Source organism: Caretta caretta, chromosome 9 (assembly GCF_965140235.1).
Source record: "Caretta caretta isolate rCarCar2 chromosome 9, rCarCar1.hap1, whole genome shotgun sequence".
Classification (NCBI taxonomy): domain Eukaryota; kingdom Metazoa; phylum Chordata; order Testudines; family Cheloniidae; genus Caretta; species Caretta caretta.
In genome coordinates, this window is record NC_134214.1 from 96,788,437 (window position 1) to 96,804,745 (window position 16,309).

The 16,309-nt window shown below is 41.3% G+C and overlaps 1 protein-coding gene across 4 annotated transcripts in view; it reads left to right on the forward strand.

Moving 5' to 3' along the window:
- The window catches only part of FGF13 (fibroblast growth factor 13), a 347,500-nt gene that overhangs the window by 54,343 nt on the left and 276,848 nt on the right, over positions 1–16,309 (forward strand). The window contains exon 1 of one of the 4 annotated variants that reach the window (XM_075132566.1): positions 1,719–1,761. The exons of the other annotated variants lie outside the window; for them this stretch is intronic. Within the exon in view, the coding sequence (XP_074988667.1) occupies positions 1,734–1,761 (28 nt within the window). The 5' untranslated portion in view covers positions 1,719–1,733. Of the gene's footprint in view, positions 1–1,718; positions 1,762–16,309 lie in introns of those variants that run through there. 4 annotated transcript variants of the gene reach the window in all.

Below are 16,309 nucleotides of genomic sequence, written 5' to 3' on the forward strand. Positions count from 1 at the left end.
CTAGCTCACGAAGAACCCTTGTTTACAAGTAGAGCAAAGCTATTTGGTTACACAGTTTTGCTCTGTGTGTGTGTGTATATGCACACTGCAGCCTCATACAACTGTAAGTAACACATTTTTAAAAATAGAAAACCAGCGCAAGTACGGCTGTAATGGATTGCTCTGGAATGGGCCCTTGAATTCAGTTCGATAGTTGGCGATTCAATACTGAATTAAAATACATGTTTTTCTTTAGGAAGTCTAGATACTGCACAAAGGCTCTTGTAAGAGATCTTCCCCAGAAAGAGCTCTGGGTCTCTGTCCCAGCCCAGCCTGGGGCAAGAGGCCAGTTTGGAAAGTTTTGTGCCCAAATTTTGTGGGGGGGGGTTTAAACTTAAAGTAACAACCGATTTGTTTCTTTACAAATTAAAATGGGTGTGTGTTCCTGCTTTCTTTGCCAGTGGCTCTTTAACTTCCCCAGTAGCCTTTCTGAGCCTGCCAAATGCAGTTGTTTTTCCAAGTGGAGAACGTCCTGAGGCCTCCCGTTGTTCCATCACAAGAGAACGGCTGGTGTCTGGTCCCATGTGAGAACTGGTGTCATGTTATAGTGTACGAAGTTGTGCTTGTGGCTGAATTCACAGAACATTGGGAAGCACTGGCGTTCTTTGAAGACTGCCCACGTGACAGCCACAGAACGGTGTTTCAGAGCTGTGAATGCCTTTAATTGAGGGTTGTTTTTAGTCAGTTTTTACTAATTCATCCGCAGTCCCTTTATGCAGGGCTGAATTTACACTTTGGGCACCCCTAGGCGCAGGGGCTCGGAGCCACCCAACCCCTGCTGCCCATGACGGCTAGGAGCTGCGGGGTACCCCCACCGCTCGCAGCGGCTTGGAGCTCCTAACTGGCATGAGCAGCAGGGATATCCCGCTACATTTAACTTTTATGTGCCCAGCGCCCCTTCATCCACAGGACCCCCACCCCACTGCCCAGCACCCCCTGCCAAGGCCCACCACAACTTCCCAGAGCCCCCAACCCCTCACTGCCCAGCACCTCCCACTCCCTCACTGCCCAGACCCCCCCACAAACCTCCCCAGAGATCCACTCTCCCAAGCCCTGCCCCCCGGCCACACTCACCTGCCCAGCTGGGAGGTGATGCTGTCCGCCGGGCTGAGTGAGGAGTGCTCCGGCAGGGCTGCATGGGGCTGTCTGCCCTTCAGCTGGCCCTGCCCCCAGCCGGGACCCGGGAGCAGCAAAATTTGAATTTTTAGGTGCCCCTGGAATGCCAGCATCCCTAGGCACATGGCTTCTGTACCTAATGGGAAATCCGGCCCTTTATCATTCCTTGTTGATCGCAGTTCTTTGAACTGTATATTCAATTCAGCCAGCTCTGAAGGAGAGAGAGTTCCACATCGCAAGGCGAACTGCAGTGAAGACCTGATTATCTGCCAACTCCACAATGTGAGGGGTAACATCTTGAGGAAGCTGGGGTACCTGTTAGGGTGAGACTTAAGGAGGAGCTCTTGGATCTTCAGCGTGGGATTTTCAAAAGCATCTCAGTGCGTTAGGAGCACAAATTCCCTAATGCACTCAGGCATTTTGACCCCAACGCCAGAGCAAATACATTCACTATTCCACAAGCAGGGAATGTAGAGAACACAAGGGTAGGTGTGACAGGATCCAAGTTGCTCACGTTATTGAGCAAACATGCCTGCTGCAATCTGAACAAACGAGGAGCCCTGCTAAAACAGAGTGCTATGAGGATCAAGTCTCCTGGTCAGAAAGGTATGTCTTGCTTTTGCAAGTTCATCCTGTGGTAAATAAGGGTGTGGCCTGTGCCAATTGAACAGCTGGGAAACATATACTTTGTTTGGAGCATATTTTGACACATGGTCAATACTGCAGCCAAGATTCTTCTTACTTCCTTGCTCAAGAAGAAAGCTAGGAGAACTTGTAAGCTCTAGGAGCAAGAGATGTTATGTTGCTGATAGTTGGTTAACCAATTATAATCTAACCAAAGTTTAAAAATTATATCCCAAATAGCTCCATACAATATATAAAGTGAAAGGAACAGCTCGCCTTGACAGATAAAGAGGAACTGATCACAGAAATAAAAATTAATGGTAATTTAAGTACAAATGATCATGATTTGATCACATTTATAATGTGCAAACAGAATAAAGTCCGGATCAGTGATACATACACACAAACGCATGTGCGCACACAGTTTCAAAAGGGCCAGTTTCACAAAGCTGAAAATAATTCAGAGCCCAATCAGCTGAGAGGAAGAATTTAATCGGAAGGATGTGAATGATGATTGGGAATTGATTAAGAATACTTTACTAGAGGTCCAAAAAGCCACAAAAGAGGAAGAAAGCCATATTGGTTTAAAAAAAACAACCTGGCCTATAGGGAAAGTAAATGCAACTATAACATATATGTGTACATTGCTATCAACTGTTTATATTCATTACTATCAACTTTCCCTTTCTTGTATGTGTTTATGCAAATTAAATATATATAAAACACATGGAAGAAAGGGAAAGTTGAAAGTAATGAATATAAATCCGAAGCTAGTAATTGTAGAAATTTGATAAGGGAAGCAAAGGGACACAAGGAGAAATAGCCAGCAGAAGAGTTCAATAAATATGTCTGTTCTGTGTTTGGGGAAAGACATGATGTCATGTCATATAATAACAGTCTTTCCATTCCACTAGTATCTCAGGAAGAAGTTGACCAGCAGCTATTACAGTTAGAACTTTTTAAATTAGTTGGTCTAGATAACTTGCACTCAAGCATTTTAAAAGAGCTGGCTAAGGAGCTCACTGGACAGATAATGTTGATTTTCAAACATTCTTGGAGCGCTGGGGAAGTGCCAGAGGACTGGAAGAAACCAAATGTTGTGCTAATTTTTAAAAAGGGCAAACAGGATTCCCTGGATAATTATAGGCCTGTGACAGTCTGACATCCGTCCTGAGCAAGATAATGGAGAGGCTGATACAGGACTTGATTAATAAAGGATTAAAGCAGGATAATTAATGCCAATCAACATGGGTTTATGGAAAACAGAACCTGTCAAACTAACTTGATATCTTTTTTTTAAATGAGATTACAAGTTTGGTTGATAAAGATAATAGTGTTGATATAATATACTTCGATTTCTGTAAGGCATTTGACCTGGTACCATATGACATTTTGATTAAAAAAACTAGGATATAAAATTAACATGGCACACATTAAATGGATTAAAAGATGGCTAAATAAGAGAAAGAGATTTTGTTAGGAGTTCTTTTTTGAGGTGCAAAGCTAAATTTGGAGAGTAAATTTGAGTGATTCACCATGTCAAATGTTCTAACAGACAGATACTTTACTAGTGAAATGATCCTTTCTCGAGCTCTGCAAACGTGTTAATAAATTAGTTAATAAGTGGGTCAGAAACCATAAATTTCAAGGCCAGAGGAACCATTGTGATCATCAAGTCTGATGTCCTGTATAACACAAACAATACAACTCCCCCCAAAATAATTCTTGGAGCATATATTTTAGAAAAACATCTGTCTTTATTTAAAATTTGTTAGTGATGGAGACTCTACCACAACACTTTGTAAATTATTCCAGTGGTTAATTACCCTCCCTATCAAAAATGTACACAAAATTTATACTTTTAGTGATTATAATTTAATCCCAAACCAGATTATTTGTGATTTATATTATATTCAGTTTTGGGGGTAGTATATCTGTGATCACATGTTTTAATCACAAGGGTTCCTGACTGCAGATGATAGTTGTTAGGCTTAATTTAATTACAGTACCTGTTAGAATATATATGTATTTACTATCTTCACTCATCTGGGAGTAACTTAATTAGGAAGAGATCTAGTCTCTCTGGAGGATGTCAAACAGAAACTATTAAAGTTAGACATTTTAAAAATCAACACATCAAGATAACTTGCATCCAAGAGTTTAAAAAGATCTGGCTGAGGAGCTTACTGGACCATTTATGTTGATTTTCATGAAGTCTTCTTACTTTGGGGAAGTTCCAAAAGTCTGGAAGAAAGTTAATGTTGTGCCAAATTTAAAAAACTCCAAAGATGTTAAATTAAACCTTATTGAATTTGTTTTAATTCAATAAAGTTCATTCAGGATATTTCAGGAAATTGTCAGTCTGTGACAGATCCCATCTACCTTAAGTATTTAAATCACATCTAATCCAATCAGAATTAAATTTTTACATGCTGCACTAATTTCTGTTCCAAGGTAGTTTAAGAGATTTCAACAGTAATAAATTGGTCAGAAATTAAATAATTGTCCACTAGCTTTTGATGGTGAGTGTAAAACAAGTTATGATCATTTACCAGCCTGCCAGATTCTCTTAGTTTCAGTTCTTGCAAGTAGGACAAACATCAGGAAACATGAAAAACTAGGAAAGGAAAAGGAATAATGAAAGTAAAATGTCATGGAAATTGATAGAAAACTAGTGTGAGTTAATTGAACTCTGTTTTCAATCTCTGGTATTGAAAACTCTCTTAAAACATCATGCAATTTTGCTGATATAATTCAATGTTTTGACAAATAATAGCTTACAGGTTTATGTTTCATCTGTGGGAGAGTTGAATACAGTTCATACATCTTGGCTATACTTTCCGTGTCTCTGTTTGGTCTGTATTTTTGTCAGCCATTGCACATCCTTTATGGAAGGTAAGGCATGAAGGTAAGGAAGAATCAATTTACAAACAAAGTAAAACTAAGAAGAAGGTAATTGTACCTTCTTTTATTAATGCATTAAAACAAGCTATCTATCCACCGTGAATGTTCTGGTATTATTTTATCTTTTAATAGAGTAATAAATAAAATACTTTAATTCTCAATGTACTCCAGGAAAACCTATTTTTTCCCACCAAAACTCTGTGTTGTATGTCATATAGACAGTACATTTCTAGCTAATATTTTTGGATACTTTAACATATGCTATAATTGCTTTGATGTAGCACATGGCCCTCTGTTCCTAATGCTAAAACTTCATTTCAAATTTGCATTTAATTTGTGTTGATTGTAGTTACAAAAGGAAAGGGTTACAGCCTCCCTTCCTCCGCCCCCACCCCTACCCCCTCACCCCCATTTCTTTACCATTTCAGCAGGGCCTTGTTTTCAGATAAAAGATTATACTTATTCAGATGCTGATTAATTTCTTTCAATCCAGAAATATAACGTATCTTCTAGCTCACATGAAACACAAAGTAATACATAATGCATTTCCTTAGTTTTCTAAAGACAATCAATTCTGTCTAAATTTACTCCAGGAATTAAAGAAAGTTCTTCTGAAATTACATCACTAAAATGTTAAGCAGCTGCATTTACAGCAGTATATACCTACCTTGTAAGTAGATATATGCTGCTTTTAACTTATGTCAGTGGGACTCTGCTGGGTATGGGCCTATGGGCAAAATAAAGGGTCTCAAGTCGTCAAGCATTTTGCACTGAAGACACAGAATTCCCAGTGCCGTGGGCTGACAGGATAGGGCCTGAAGAGAAACTGGATTGTGGCATGTGGTTGGACTACTTGGCTCTCAACATCTGCTCCTACATCAATTTAACATCTTATTTCCCTTTCTTGCAGATACATATTTATGTGCATCCAATAAATATAGAGCATGTGGCCCCAAACAGGGTGGGGTTTTTTGACTCTCCAAAAATATAAGTAACATGTTGGTGTTTGTTTCATAATGGCTGGACAAGAATTTCCTCGGCCTGGTGTATGGACCAGGACCAAGAAGTTTAGTGGTATCATGAGACAACATGTGTTTTGCAATGGACAGAAAGTGACAACTGCCTACTTACTGTAAACCGTTTATGGACCATGCCTTGCTACTTAGTGGCAGTAGTGGAATCCATGTGGAGTTCTGAGATCTAGATTGACATAGGCTCCGAAGTTAGCAGTGAGAGACCCTAATTCAAATCTCTTCCCCGCACCAGGGAGAGGGGGGAATTGAATCCGAGTCTTCCACAGCCCAGGTGAACGTCCCAACCACTGGGCTAAAAGTTATAAGGTGGGCCCTGTGACCACCACCTCCACCTCTTCAGCCATTTTGTGAACCTAGTTTTTCTTTTGCTTTTATGTTAAAAATTGATCAGAAATTAAATGACTCAAAATATTGATTTTTGTCTTTTGATTTGCTGACATTTTTCAGAAATTTCAGATTTGAATTGGTCGAACCGAATTTCTTTCTTTTTTCTCTTTTTGGACTGCCAGTAAACTGGAAAAAAAAAATTAGTTTTCTCAAATGCCTTTGTGTTGATTCTGTGGAAGTTTTGGCACCTCGCTTTGATATCTTTTTAGTGCAATTCATGGGCTCTCTCACCAATATCTTCTTCCTATAGCGCATATAATGTCTCAATAACTATGAGATCCAGAACTCCTTGCTCCTTTCCTTTCCTTTCCTTTCCTTTCCTTTCCTTTCCTTTCCTTTCCTTTCTCACCACGCTCCCAAAGCAGCATGTTCTTGACTCGGATACATTGGAGCTGTGTCCCTACTTAAAGCTTTTCCATAGCCTTTCCTTCCAGTTTGTTTAAAAATCCTTTTATCCCATCAGTGTGTTCTCGCAAGACAGTACTAGTGTGCCAGATCCTGAGGTTCCGCTTCAGGTTTTCTCTGTCCCATCAGGCAAAGCGTCTGTTTAGGCCAATGGGAGTTTTGCTTGAGTACCGCTGGAGAAAACGGAATAAGGATCTCAGGACCTGGTCCTCAAAGATGATCATATCCACAGCACATCAACATATGCGTGTTCTTATTTGCTACCCTCATGGGAGGCTGCAGGGTCCAAACCCCAGCTCTGCCACCAACTCACCATGTGGCCTTGGGCAAGTCCCTTTGCCTTTCTGTCTCAGTTTCCCATCTGTAAAGTGGAGATGAGCTTTATCTGCCTACATTTCAAGGGTGGTGTGAGGATTACCTAGTTCATGTCTTTACAGTGCTTTGAGCTTATAAAATGCTCATTATTATTAGAAGGCCTGGTAAAGCACAGGTACATGGCGATGTGTGGGAAGCTCTCCTCGTGCCCTGCCTCTGGAGGGCTGGGCAACACCGCATCCTGACTATTCAGGAGTTCTTGTAAGAAGTGGGCTAAATCAAAGCCACCATTTTGGAGTCTGTCTAGGCTAGATCGTCGGCGACAGCCAAGAAACGTGCGGCTTACCTATGCAGCGTGAAATGGCAGGACTTGCCCCTGTGTGAGGAGAGAATCCAAGCTGCCACTTCAGAGGTATCGCAGTCTCTTCACATTTGCTCCTGTGACAGTGTGAAATCAATAGGGTTTTGCTCCAGTAATTGTCTGTAAACCCCTTTGCAAATAAACTTGTTTGTGTGTTGCCTGACGGGGCGGAGGATGTTACTGAAGCACACACTCGCGTTGTGTTAGTTATGGGACAAGTAGTTACCTGACAGTGGAACGCAGTGAGTACCCGGGGCTCAGCTGTCCCACCCACCTGATCCACAGCTGATAGAAGAGGCACTCTGCCATCTCTCTAGTTCTGTTCCCACCTCCTCCAGCCCTGTGGACAGTTAAAGTGACACAACCTGGGGCGGTATTAATCGTATTTTCTGTGGCGTCTCCTACGGCCGAGGGCAATCCATTGATGTCTGGCTCCAGTGGAGCTGTACACCAGGAACCATACCTCATGCAGAGGCCCAGGGTATCGGCATGGAGGACGCTGGCCTCCCATGGATCCCCAGGATGGGGTGAATGGGGTGCACCCCTCTGGGCATTTCCACAGGGGGACCGACCTCGCTCCCGCCATGGGCAGTATGGGGTAATCTACGAGGAGCAAGAGAATGGTTTCAGGAACAAAACTAAGCTTCCAAGTACTTTTAGGATCTTGCCCACTGTGTAACTGATTTGATAATCTTGACATCCTGGGTACCCTGCATATTAGGCTGTGATGCTGTGCGAACATCTCTGTGCTGTGAGTTTGCTTAGCTTCACGCAGCTGTTCTTCTTTATTGAAGGTATTGAGAGGTAAAAAACAGACAGACATTTGTTCTATCAACACATTAAAATCCTCTTTTTTCACTGTCTTTTGACAGGCTTTAGTTGAAAGTCTCATTTAAAGAAGGCACTGTGACCTCTAGATTTGTGCGGTCCATGGTGCTCTGTGGGTGCATGCAGCAGATCCTGATTTGTCAACCGGGAAGACCTCAGACTTTTTATTTTTATTGTACTCCCTAAACTCCCAGCACTCATTTGCTCAGCGTTGTTACATTTTTAGGCACTGTGGAAGCTTATAAAATACACTGCAACCCTGAGAAGACTCAAGACGTATTAGTCTGTTGGGGAAAAATTCTGTGCTGTCAAGTATTATTGCCTTACTCTCCTATCAGTGAGTCGTCTTCAGAGAAAAACCAAAATCAATCCTAGCACGATTTCATCAGACATCTTCATCTGGAAACTCAAAGTCTGTGTAAATTGTTTCAAAGAGGTCACGTGAAGATATTGGCTGATGTTTCTCTTTGGTGACTTCTGAGCTGTTCAGAATTTGTAAGGACATAGCGGGTAATGAGTCTAAACAAATCAAAACAGAGGCACGTTGCTCTTCTGTACTTCAAAGCTCCCATGTCAAGTTCCTACTCATCTGCTGGAATCTTTTTCATGTTTCTTTGTAATTGGTATAGTTACAGTCCCACAATTATGGTTCTGGAACAGCCTTCCAAGGGAAGCAGTGGGGGCAAAAGACCTATCTGGCTTCAAGATTAAACTCAATAAGTTTATGGAGGAGATGGTATGATGGGATAACATGATTTTGGCAATTAATTGATCTTTAACTATTCATGGTAACTAGGCCCAATGGCCTGTGATGGGATGTTAGATGGGGTGGGATCTGAGTTACTACAGAGAATTCTTTCATGGGTATCTGGCTGGTGAGTCTTGCCCTTCTGACCTTAATATTAAGTTGCCAGTACATCATTGGATCTAGTTCTTGGTTTCAGTGGTGTTACTCCTGAATGCCCTTAGCGTGGTAGCAGCCTCTGATCCCGTGTGTTTATCCCTTAGTTAACAATGATATACACAAAATGTTTGGGGTGCTGGACCATATGGAAGAGTTAATGGCTTTAGCAGATACCTACGTGCCAGAGTAAAGCTGAGATTTTTGATAACTTCAAAGGAAAAGCCAACATGAAAAAGTGATATGCTTCGATATACACAGGGCCATATTCTGATCTCTGTTGCTCCAGTGTAAGTCTGGAGGGTTGTACCAGTGATGTACAATGATGTAACCAGGAGGACTCGTGTACAAATTGTACTCTGTCACCTGAGGTGGATTGTACAGTGTTTCTAGGCATCGTCTGTGGACAAAATCTCAATGTTTTTAGAGCTTTAACACCAGAAAGAAGTCTAGAATAGCACAAGAGAGCTCTGGGTGTGGGAAGGGCAGGTAGGAGAGGGAAGGATTGGACAGGCTCTCTAATGTAGATAGTAAAATCTCTGGCCCTAATTCAGCAAGGTACTTAAGCATATGCCTAACTCTAAGTGCATGCATAGTCCTGCTGAAGTCCATCAGATTATTTGCCTGCTTAACATAAGAGTGTATGCTTGAGTATCCTGCTGAACTGGGGTGTCTGGTGTGTGCATTCAGAACTAAAGGTAGTCATTCCCGCATGGACGCTGCTGCTGAAAGAGAGCTGGGGAGCTGTAGGGAAGAGGGGAAAGGATACTGATGCTGACGTCACTGCAGACTGTGCCTGTGGACATTGTATGTGTGGGATCTGAGGCCTGTATTGATATAATTATAGATCCCCGAGGATGTTTCTAGATTTCATTAGCCCTGCAAAGGATCCTCTAGGACTTGAACGCCCAGCAATAAGCCTCAGAGGGTGATCTGCTGAGTAAATAACCCTCTAAGAGCTCCTGCATAGTTCATAAGCCATGCAAGGACTCCAGCACAGCTTCTAATCTGGGCAGGTAGAAAGGCCTAGTGAATTGACCTGAAGAAAAAACTTCCATAAACCATAGATCCTTTGGTAAATCAAAAACTCTGATGTTCATGAAAATCCTTTTGATGCTAGAGAAATAGCCCCGGCTGTTAACCATATTTATCTCTATTTATCTATAGATATAAAAATAAGAATACATTTAAAAGTGCCTCAGAAACAGCTGGCATAACTATTGAATTTTAAAAATGCTTTTCATCTCTATTAGCGCTTTGGACCAAGAGATCTGTAACACTCAGGACAGAAACAAGTCATGTGCTTTTCAGAGACCCTAAATATCCTTCTTGAGAAACCATGAAAAAAGCAATTAATAAATTCTGTTACAAATAACCATCTTGAAAATCTCTGAGGCTGCTCCAATTTATGCAGAGAGTCAAACTAACGCCCGGCCAACACATAATCAATAGGCCACAAAGGGTGCTCTGCACTCTTAGGGTACTGAATCAGGACAGGTTGGTCAAACCCAAGAATTGTGACCAGAATTTCCAGCCTTTCTGGTTTGATCCCAGCTAGAAGTACAGAGGAGTATGGAAAAGAAAAACTAATTAGGAGTCACCAAACAACATTGGGGGAAGTTGTTCCCTTCCTCCCGCGCCCCCAAATCAGGTTTACTTACTGGTAGTGGGTGTCTTCAATCTTCAGAAGTACTCTCACTGTAGACTACTCAGCACGTCACCAATTTTGATATTTATATTTAGCTAGTAATACTTCTAATGACTGGCATTCTGACACCTGGCTGGTAACCAGATGGTTCCTCAGGTGTTAAATCCAGTTGAGATCTGGATGTACTCTGAAGTTCAAAGAGTAACTTCCTTGGCTGTAGAACACACGTTTTTAGCCTTCTGAATAAACCATTGAGCCGAGGCATAGTACCCAGTAGAGAAAAAATACTCTATCTATGCACCCAAACAGTAAATGCTTGTGTGGCTCAGATGAACAAATACAGTGGGTCAGTTGTACTGAGCCAAGGTCTACACCTTTATTTATGGTTCTGTAGCGTAGCAGATCCATTCAGATGAATGGAGTTAGTAATGTCCTTTTATTTTGTAAATATCCACCTTAAAGCTAATGCACGCAATATATGCACTGAGTCATTGTGTGCCCAGTTCTGCAGAGCTTTCCAGTTCATGTAGGTATTTATATCTGTGAAACATGAGTTTAAAATGCTACCATTCTGATTTGATAGTGCTTTGTCCTCACTTGACACAGGACTTCACAAGGTCAAACACAGGTGAGAATCGGGCCGTGTGTGCATACAAAGAACCCATTGCAAAGGGAACTTATTTCATTTATACTCCCTCTGAAAATTTTTAAGTTTGAAAATTAGGTAATTACAGTAATGAAGATAATGACTTGATTAAAAGAGCCTATTGTTTAATGAAACATTTTTCAGCAAACCTAGATCTAAATGTTTTTTAAATTGAGTTAATCACAAAATAGCACAGCATAATTAGAAAGTGCATTTTAATAAAACAGCACGAATACTTTCGTATACATGCTATGCTGTAGACTTATGACATTCTAATTTTATTGAGAATTATAACACGTATCTTGTCAGTTCAGTGCTCCTGAAAGTGGCAGACATGGTGACGAAAGTCTCTTCTGAACAAGTACAGCATCAGCAAAGACAATATTATGCAGCATCTTCAATGTCCTTAATAATGTATCTGAGGAAGGATCATTCAGTCTCTTCCAGTAGAGTCCTTGACCTCTCTACTAAGACTGCCAACAAGGATGACAAGCATGATGGTGATTTTTGAGAGCTAGACACCTCTCTACAAGGCACTATATGGAACCATATCTCAGATCACTTTGGCCACTGAATACCTGATGACAGAGGGTGACAGTATTCTAGCCAATTTAGCTGGATTGGAACAGGTGACCTGCAAGAGGCTGGTTCAATACCTTATTAGATATCCCCTGAGTCGTCCAGTCCACTGTAACAGATGTACGCTTTCATTTGTTCACAAATAGTTTTAACTGCAGATTGTTTTAATCCTTCCCCTTCTTTAAACTGACTTTAAAGGTATGCTCATCACTGCCAATTCAAGAGTAAATTTGCGCAGGGGTGTTTCAGGTACAAATCCCAGGATCTCTCAATGGGATTTGTGTGTGCAACTCCCATTCACTCTGATGATTAATCCCATAGTCCCATGATTTACAGTGCTCATTCCAAAGTTGGATGACCAGAGACCATCCAAAGAGGGTCTGTCTATATCCAGCAGGTGTTACTCAAACACGCGGCATGTTGCAGGCACGCCAAATCATTTGTATTCCTCCATATTAAACACTTTATTACTTGATGATTATATAATTTTACATTTCTGTTAGTTTATACAATTAATTTTCTTGCTGTAGTTCTATTTAGTTTAATAATAATAATAATAATTAATAAGTCTGACATTTTATGTCTTGCTTTTCATCCAAAAATCACTCAAATGCGGTCACCTCTGGGTTGAAATGCAGCAGCTAGTTAACAGTGCACAAGCAGACTAATAAAAACACTCCTCACTTTTTAATCCAGTGATCTCAAAGCACCTTATACAGGTGGTTGTGTATCTTTTCTTCCATTTTATAGATAAGGTAGTGGAGGAGCAAAGTGGTGAAATGACTTGTCCACAAATAGACAGCAAGTCAGTGGCAGAGTTGGAAAGAGAACCTAAGTCTGCTGTCCTGACCACCAGACTATGTTGTCTCATTACACTATAGTTCAGACAGACAGAGAAGAAAACTATAGATTCCAAGTTTCCAATTGATATTACCAGAAGAACTTTACATAGAATGTAATTCTGCATTATTGAAATTGGCCCAGGATAGTGTGTCAAACAACTTTATTGTTGTGAAAAGTGCCGTGGGACTCATCGATACAAGAAGTGATAAGGGCTGTTGTGGTTTTATATTTCATCCAATAGACAGGTTAGGCTGAATAGGAAATATTTTCAGAGATTTTGCTTTGATTTCTGATTGCAAAGCACTGCAACAGTTTCCATTTATTTTAACTAAGCTTTTGAAACCATAAGAAATCCCTATTCTTTCAAAAAGGCAAAATGTGACAACTGAGTAAATGATCTTTGAGCACTGAAGTACACCAACAATGCAGCCTAAATTAAGTAAGTTGTTGAATGACTACAAAATCTGTGGTAGCGGCTCTAATTATTAGTTCATTAAAGTTTGCGGCAATCTAGGACTGCTATGTTCTGTGACCTTTGATTGCTTCGTCTTTTCCATCACTTAATCTTTGGGAGCTACAAATGTGTTCTTTTCCCATCCTGGATGTTTTCCCCTCGAGTGGCAGTGTTTAAAATGGTCTACTAAGGCGTGGGGTTTTTTGGTTTTGTTTTTCCAGTTTAGGTTCAGGAGCCATGGGGGGAGGGGAGCTCCTTGTCTAAGTTCTGAGCCATTGTGAATTAAGAACGGGGGCAGAGTGTTGAAAAGAATTCATCGTTAATGAGCCAATAAAAGGTATTAAAAGGCAAATTGGCTGAACTTTACTGGCCTGCTTCATTTCCTTCTATGGAAGTGAAGTATTTAATGGACAGACCGCCAAATGACAGATAGCTCAGGCCAATTGTTCTTGCAGAATGAAAGTAGCAAAGTCTTGAATAATAAAAGCAACCATATTTTTTAGCGCTTTAGCCAATAAAGCCCTTTATTTCTATTGTGGCCATTTCAGGTGTGCGGAAAGATGGATAAAGCCTACCTTCAGAGTCAGTCTATTATTTTAACTTCTGCTTTTTCTTCCTTTTTTTAATTTTGATCCCCAAGAATGCAGATATTGGCAAGTATTTCCAGTTATACTCTCAGCCTTCACAGTGGCTTACCTGGGTCCAAGGCCCTGCTACTGTGCCCTGGCCATTCTAGATTTAATTACAGTATCTCTTTGTCCTCCACTGCAGTATATTTGCTGGCATACACAGTCCCTCCTGCTGAGAAGATGGGCCTGCAGCTTGCTAGTTCTGCTCTAAGAACCTGCCAGCTGCCTCCCATTATTGCCACAAGGCCATAAGCATGCCAGTTTCAGACTGCTGTGAGGCAAGGATATTTTGGAACAGGCAAACGAGGGGTTCCTTAGAGATGGAATGCAGGAAAGAACTCATTAGGAAGGGCTGAGCTGAGGAACATAGTCTTCTAGGCAACCAGGTCTGACTTCTGCAGCTGGATCTCCCTCTTAGCAATGTAAAGGCTGCCCAACTGAACAGAGCCCACTAAAGTGATTAATAATACACTGCAACTTTAAGTATGGCAATAAGACACAGACTGAAATTGTTATGCTTATTAATCTTCACACTGTGATATATGTAGTGAATTTAGCATGATATTTCAAAAGCCAAAGGAACTGACTACAAACATACTTATTTTAAAGTTATCAGGGAATCTCGGTGCTTTCAATAGCAATAGTATTTTAAAAGCCTTCCCTGCCGTTGCTCAAAACAGGCCTAAAAGTCCTAAACTGTAGCAGCATGAGAAGACAAAATGCCATTGGAGTTACTGGGCTGATACTAATGTACAACCCACAGAACCGAAAGCAGAGTCGGAGGCGGCACCTGCATTGGAAGTGAAAGTCAATGAAACACTGAGGCTCTGTTGAGGAAATTCAGACTATTTGGGTCAGGTTTAACCCTGAAGCCGCTGAATGTTTTTATGATCAAGGTTACTAAACGTATTACAGGATTCCCCACACCCTTCTGTTTGGAAAGAGGTGGATGAATGTGTTTTTTCCATTCTCCTTGGGAAAGGGTGCCAGAATTTTGCCAATATGAAGGTTCCTTTGGCAACTCTGGCAGGAGACTGAGCTCTGCATATAATCTGCCTTAACTGAGAAGTTTGCAGTTGTTTCCATCTCTGCTAGACAGGAGTAGCCCGTGTTGATCACTGGCCCTAGCCTGTACTTAGAGCTGGACTAAACTTTGATAATGGAACTGGCAACAGTGTGAATCCTCATGGATGGTTACAGGTTTCGTTTTGAAATCAGAACATGAGGTTCAAAAGGACCTTTTTTCTTGAAGATTGGGAACTCTTGAGAGAGAGTAATAAGTGTGGTCTAGGGATCTTCAGGAAGCTTGAAGACTCAGCTAGGTTTTATCCTTCTCTGTCTGCCCCAAAATCTGTGTTGCCATTCTGTGGGGAGAGGGACCTTCCAGGCTGCAGTTCCCTTCTTCCTCCCAGTGTTCTTGGGAGGCACAAACCTTGCCTCCACCCAGAGTTTCAAGGGTAGCATCTACTCAATTCTCCCATCTGAACCCTATAGAAGTCAGACAAGAAAGGGTCTAGAAATCCTGCAACCCTTCCATTCAGCAGTTCTCATCAATGCTTCTGCCAGTCCCATTCTTGCCACTCCCCATTCTCCTCATCCTATTCTGGGGCCTGATGTGCTCCAGGGTGTATAGCGTGGATGTGGCATCGTCCACGTTAATGAAAGGAACCCCACCGTAGTGCCCTGAGGCGTGAAGTTTGGCTAACTGTGTCCTGGGATGGCACATTCCCCTATAGCCATTCACCTTCAGAAGTACCGGTGCTTGGCATTCTTCTCGACTCAGATTGTTATGGTGAAGTACAAATATGAAAGGCTGAAAATGATGCAGTAAAGTGCTCTGCAGCTCTTGTAAAACATATGTCTGAAAGATCCAGCAAAGCCGACATTCTTTTAAGGCATAAGAGTTCTTATTGTCTATAGTCCTGTGTAAACAGGATCAAGCTCTTATGACAGCAGTTATCTATTGCCTTCTGATGGTGCATTTGCCATAGCTGACTGAGTTGCTACTATGAGAATAAGTTCAAACTAAACTGTTCTTCTGAACCATCAATAATCTTCTAGAAAGAAATACAAGCAGAACACATAGGTCTGCAGTTGCAAATTAAAGCTGCTCTTCCTGTTCAGATGCCTTCTAATCTGTACTGGCTAGGCTGTCGGGGTGGTGCTGAATCCGCAGAAGGGATCTACAGACTTCTCTTCCTTAGTGATTATTGTGTTTCCTTCATATGCCATAAACAATGGTGATGCCAGAAGTCATCATTTGGGTTTCTCTTTTATAATTGTCTTTTGCATATGACTTATTTGAAATACGATATAGCTAGTTTCAGAGTAGCAGCCGTGTTAGTCTGTATTTGCAAAAAGAAAAGGAGGACTTGTGGCACCTTAGAGACTAACCAATTAATCTGAGCATAAGCTTTCGTGAGCTACAGCTCACTTCATCGGATGCATAAAGTGGAAAATACAGTGAGGAGATTTATATACACAGAGACCATGAAAAAATGGGTGTTTATCATACACATTGTAAGGAGAGTGATCACTTAAGATGAGCTATTACCAGCAGGAGAGTGGGGTGGGGGGAGAGAAACCCTTTTGAAGT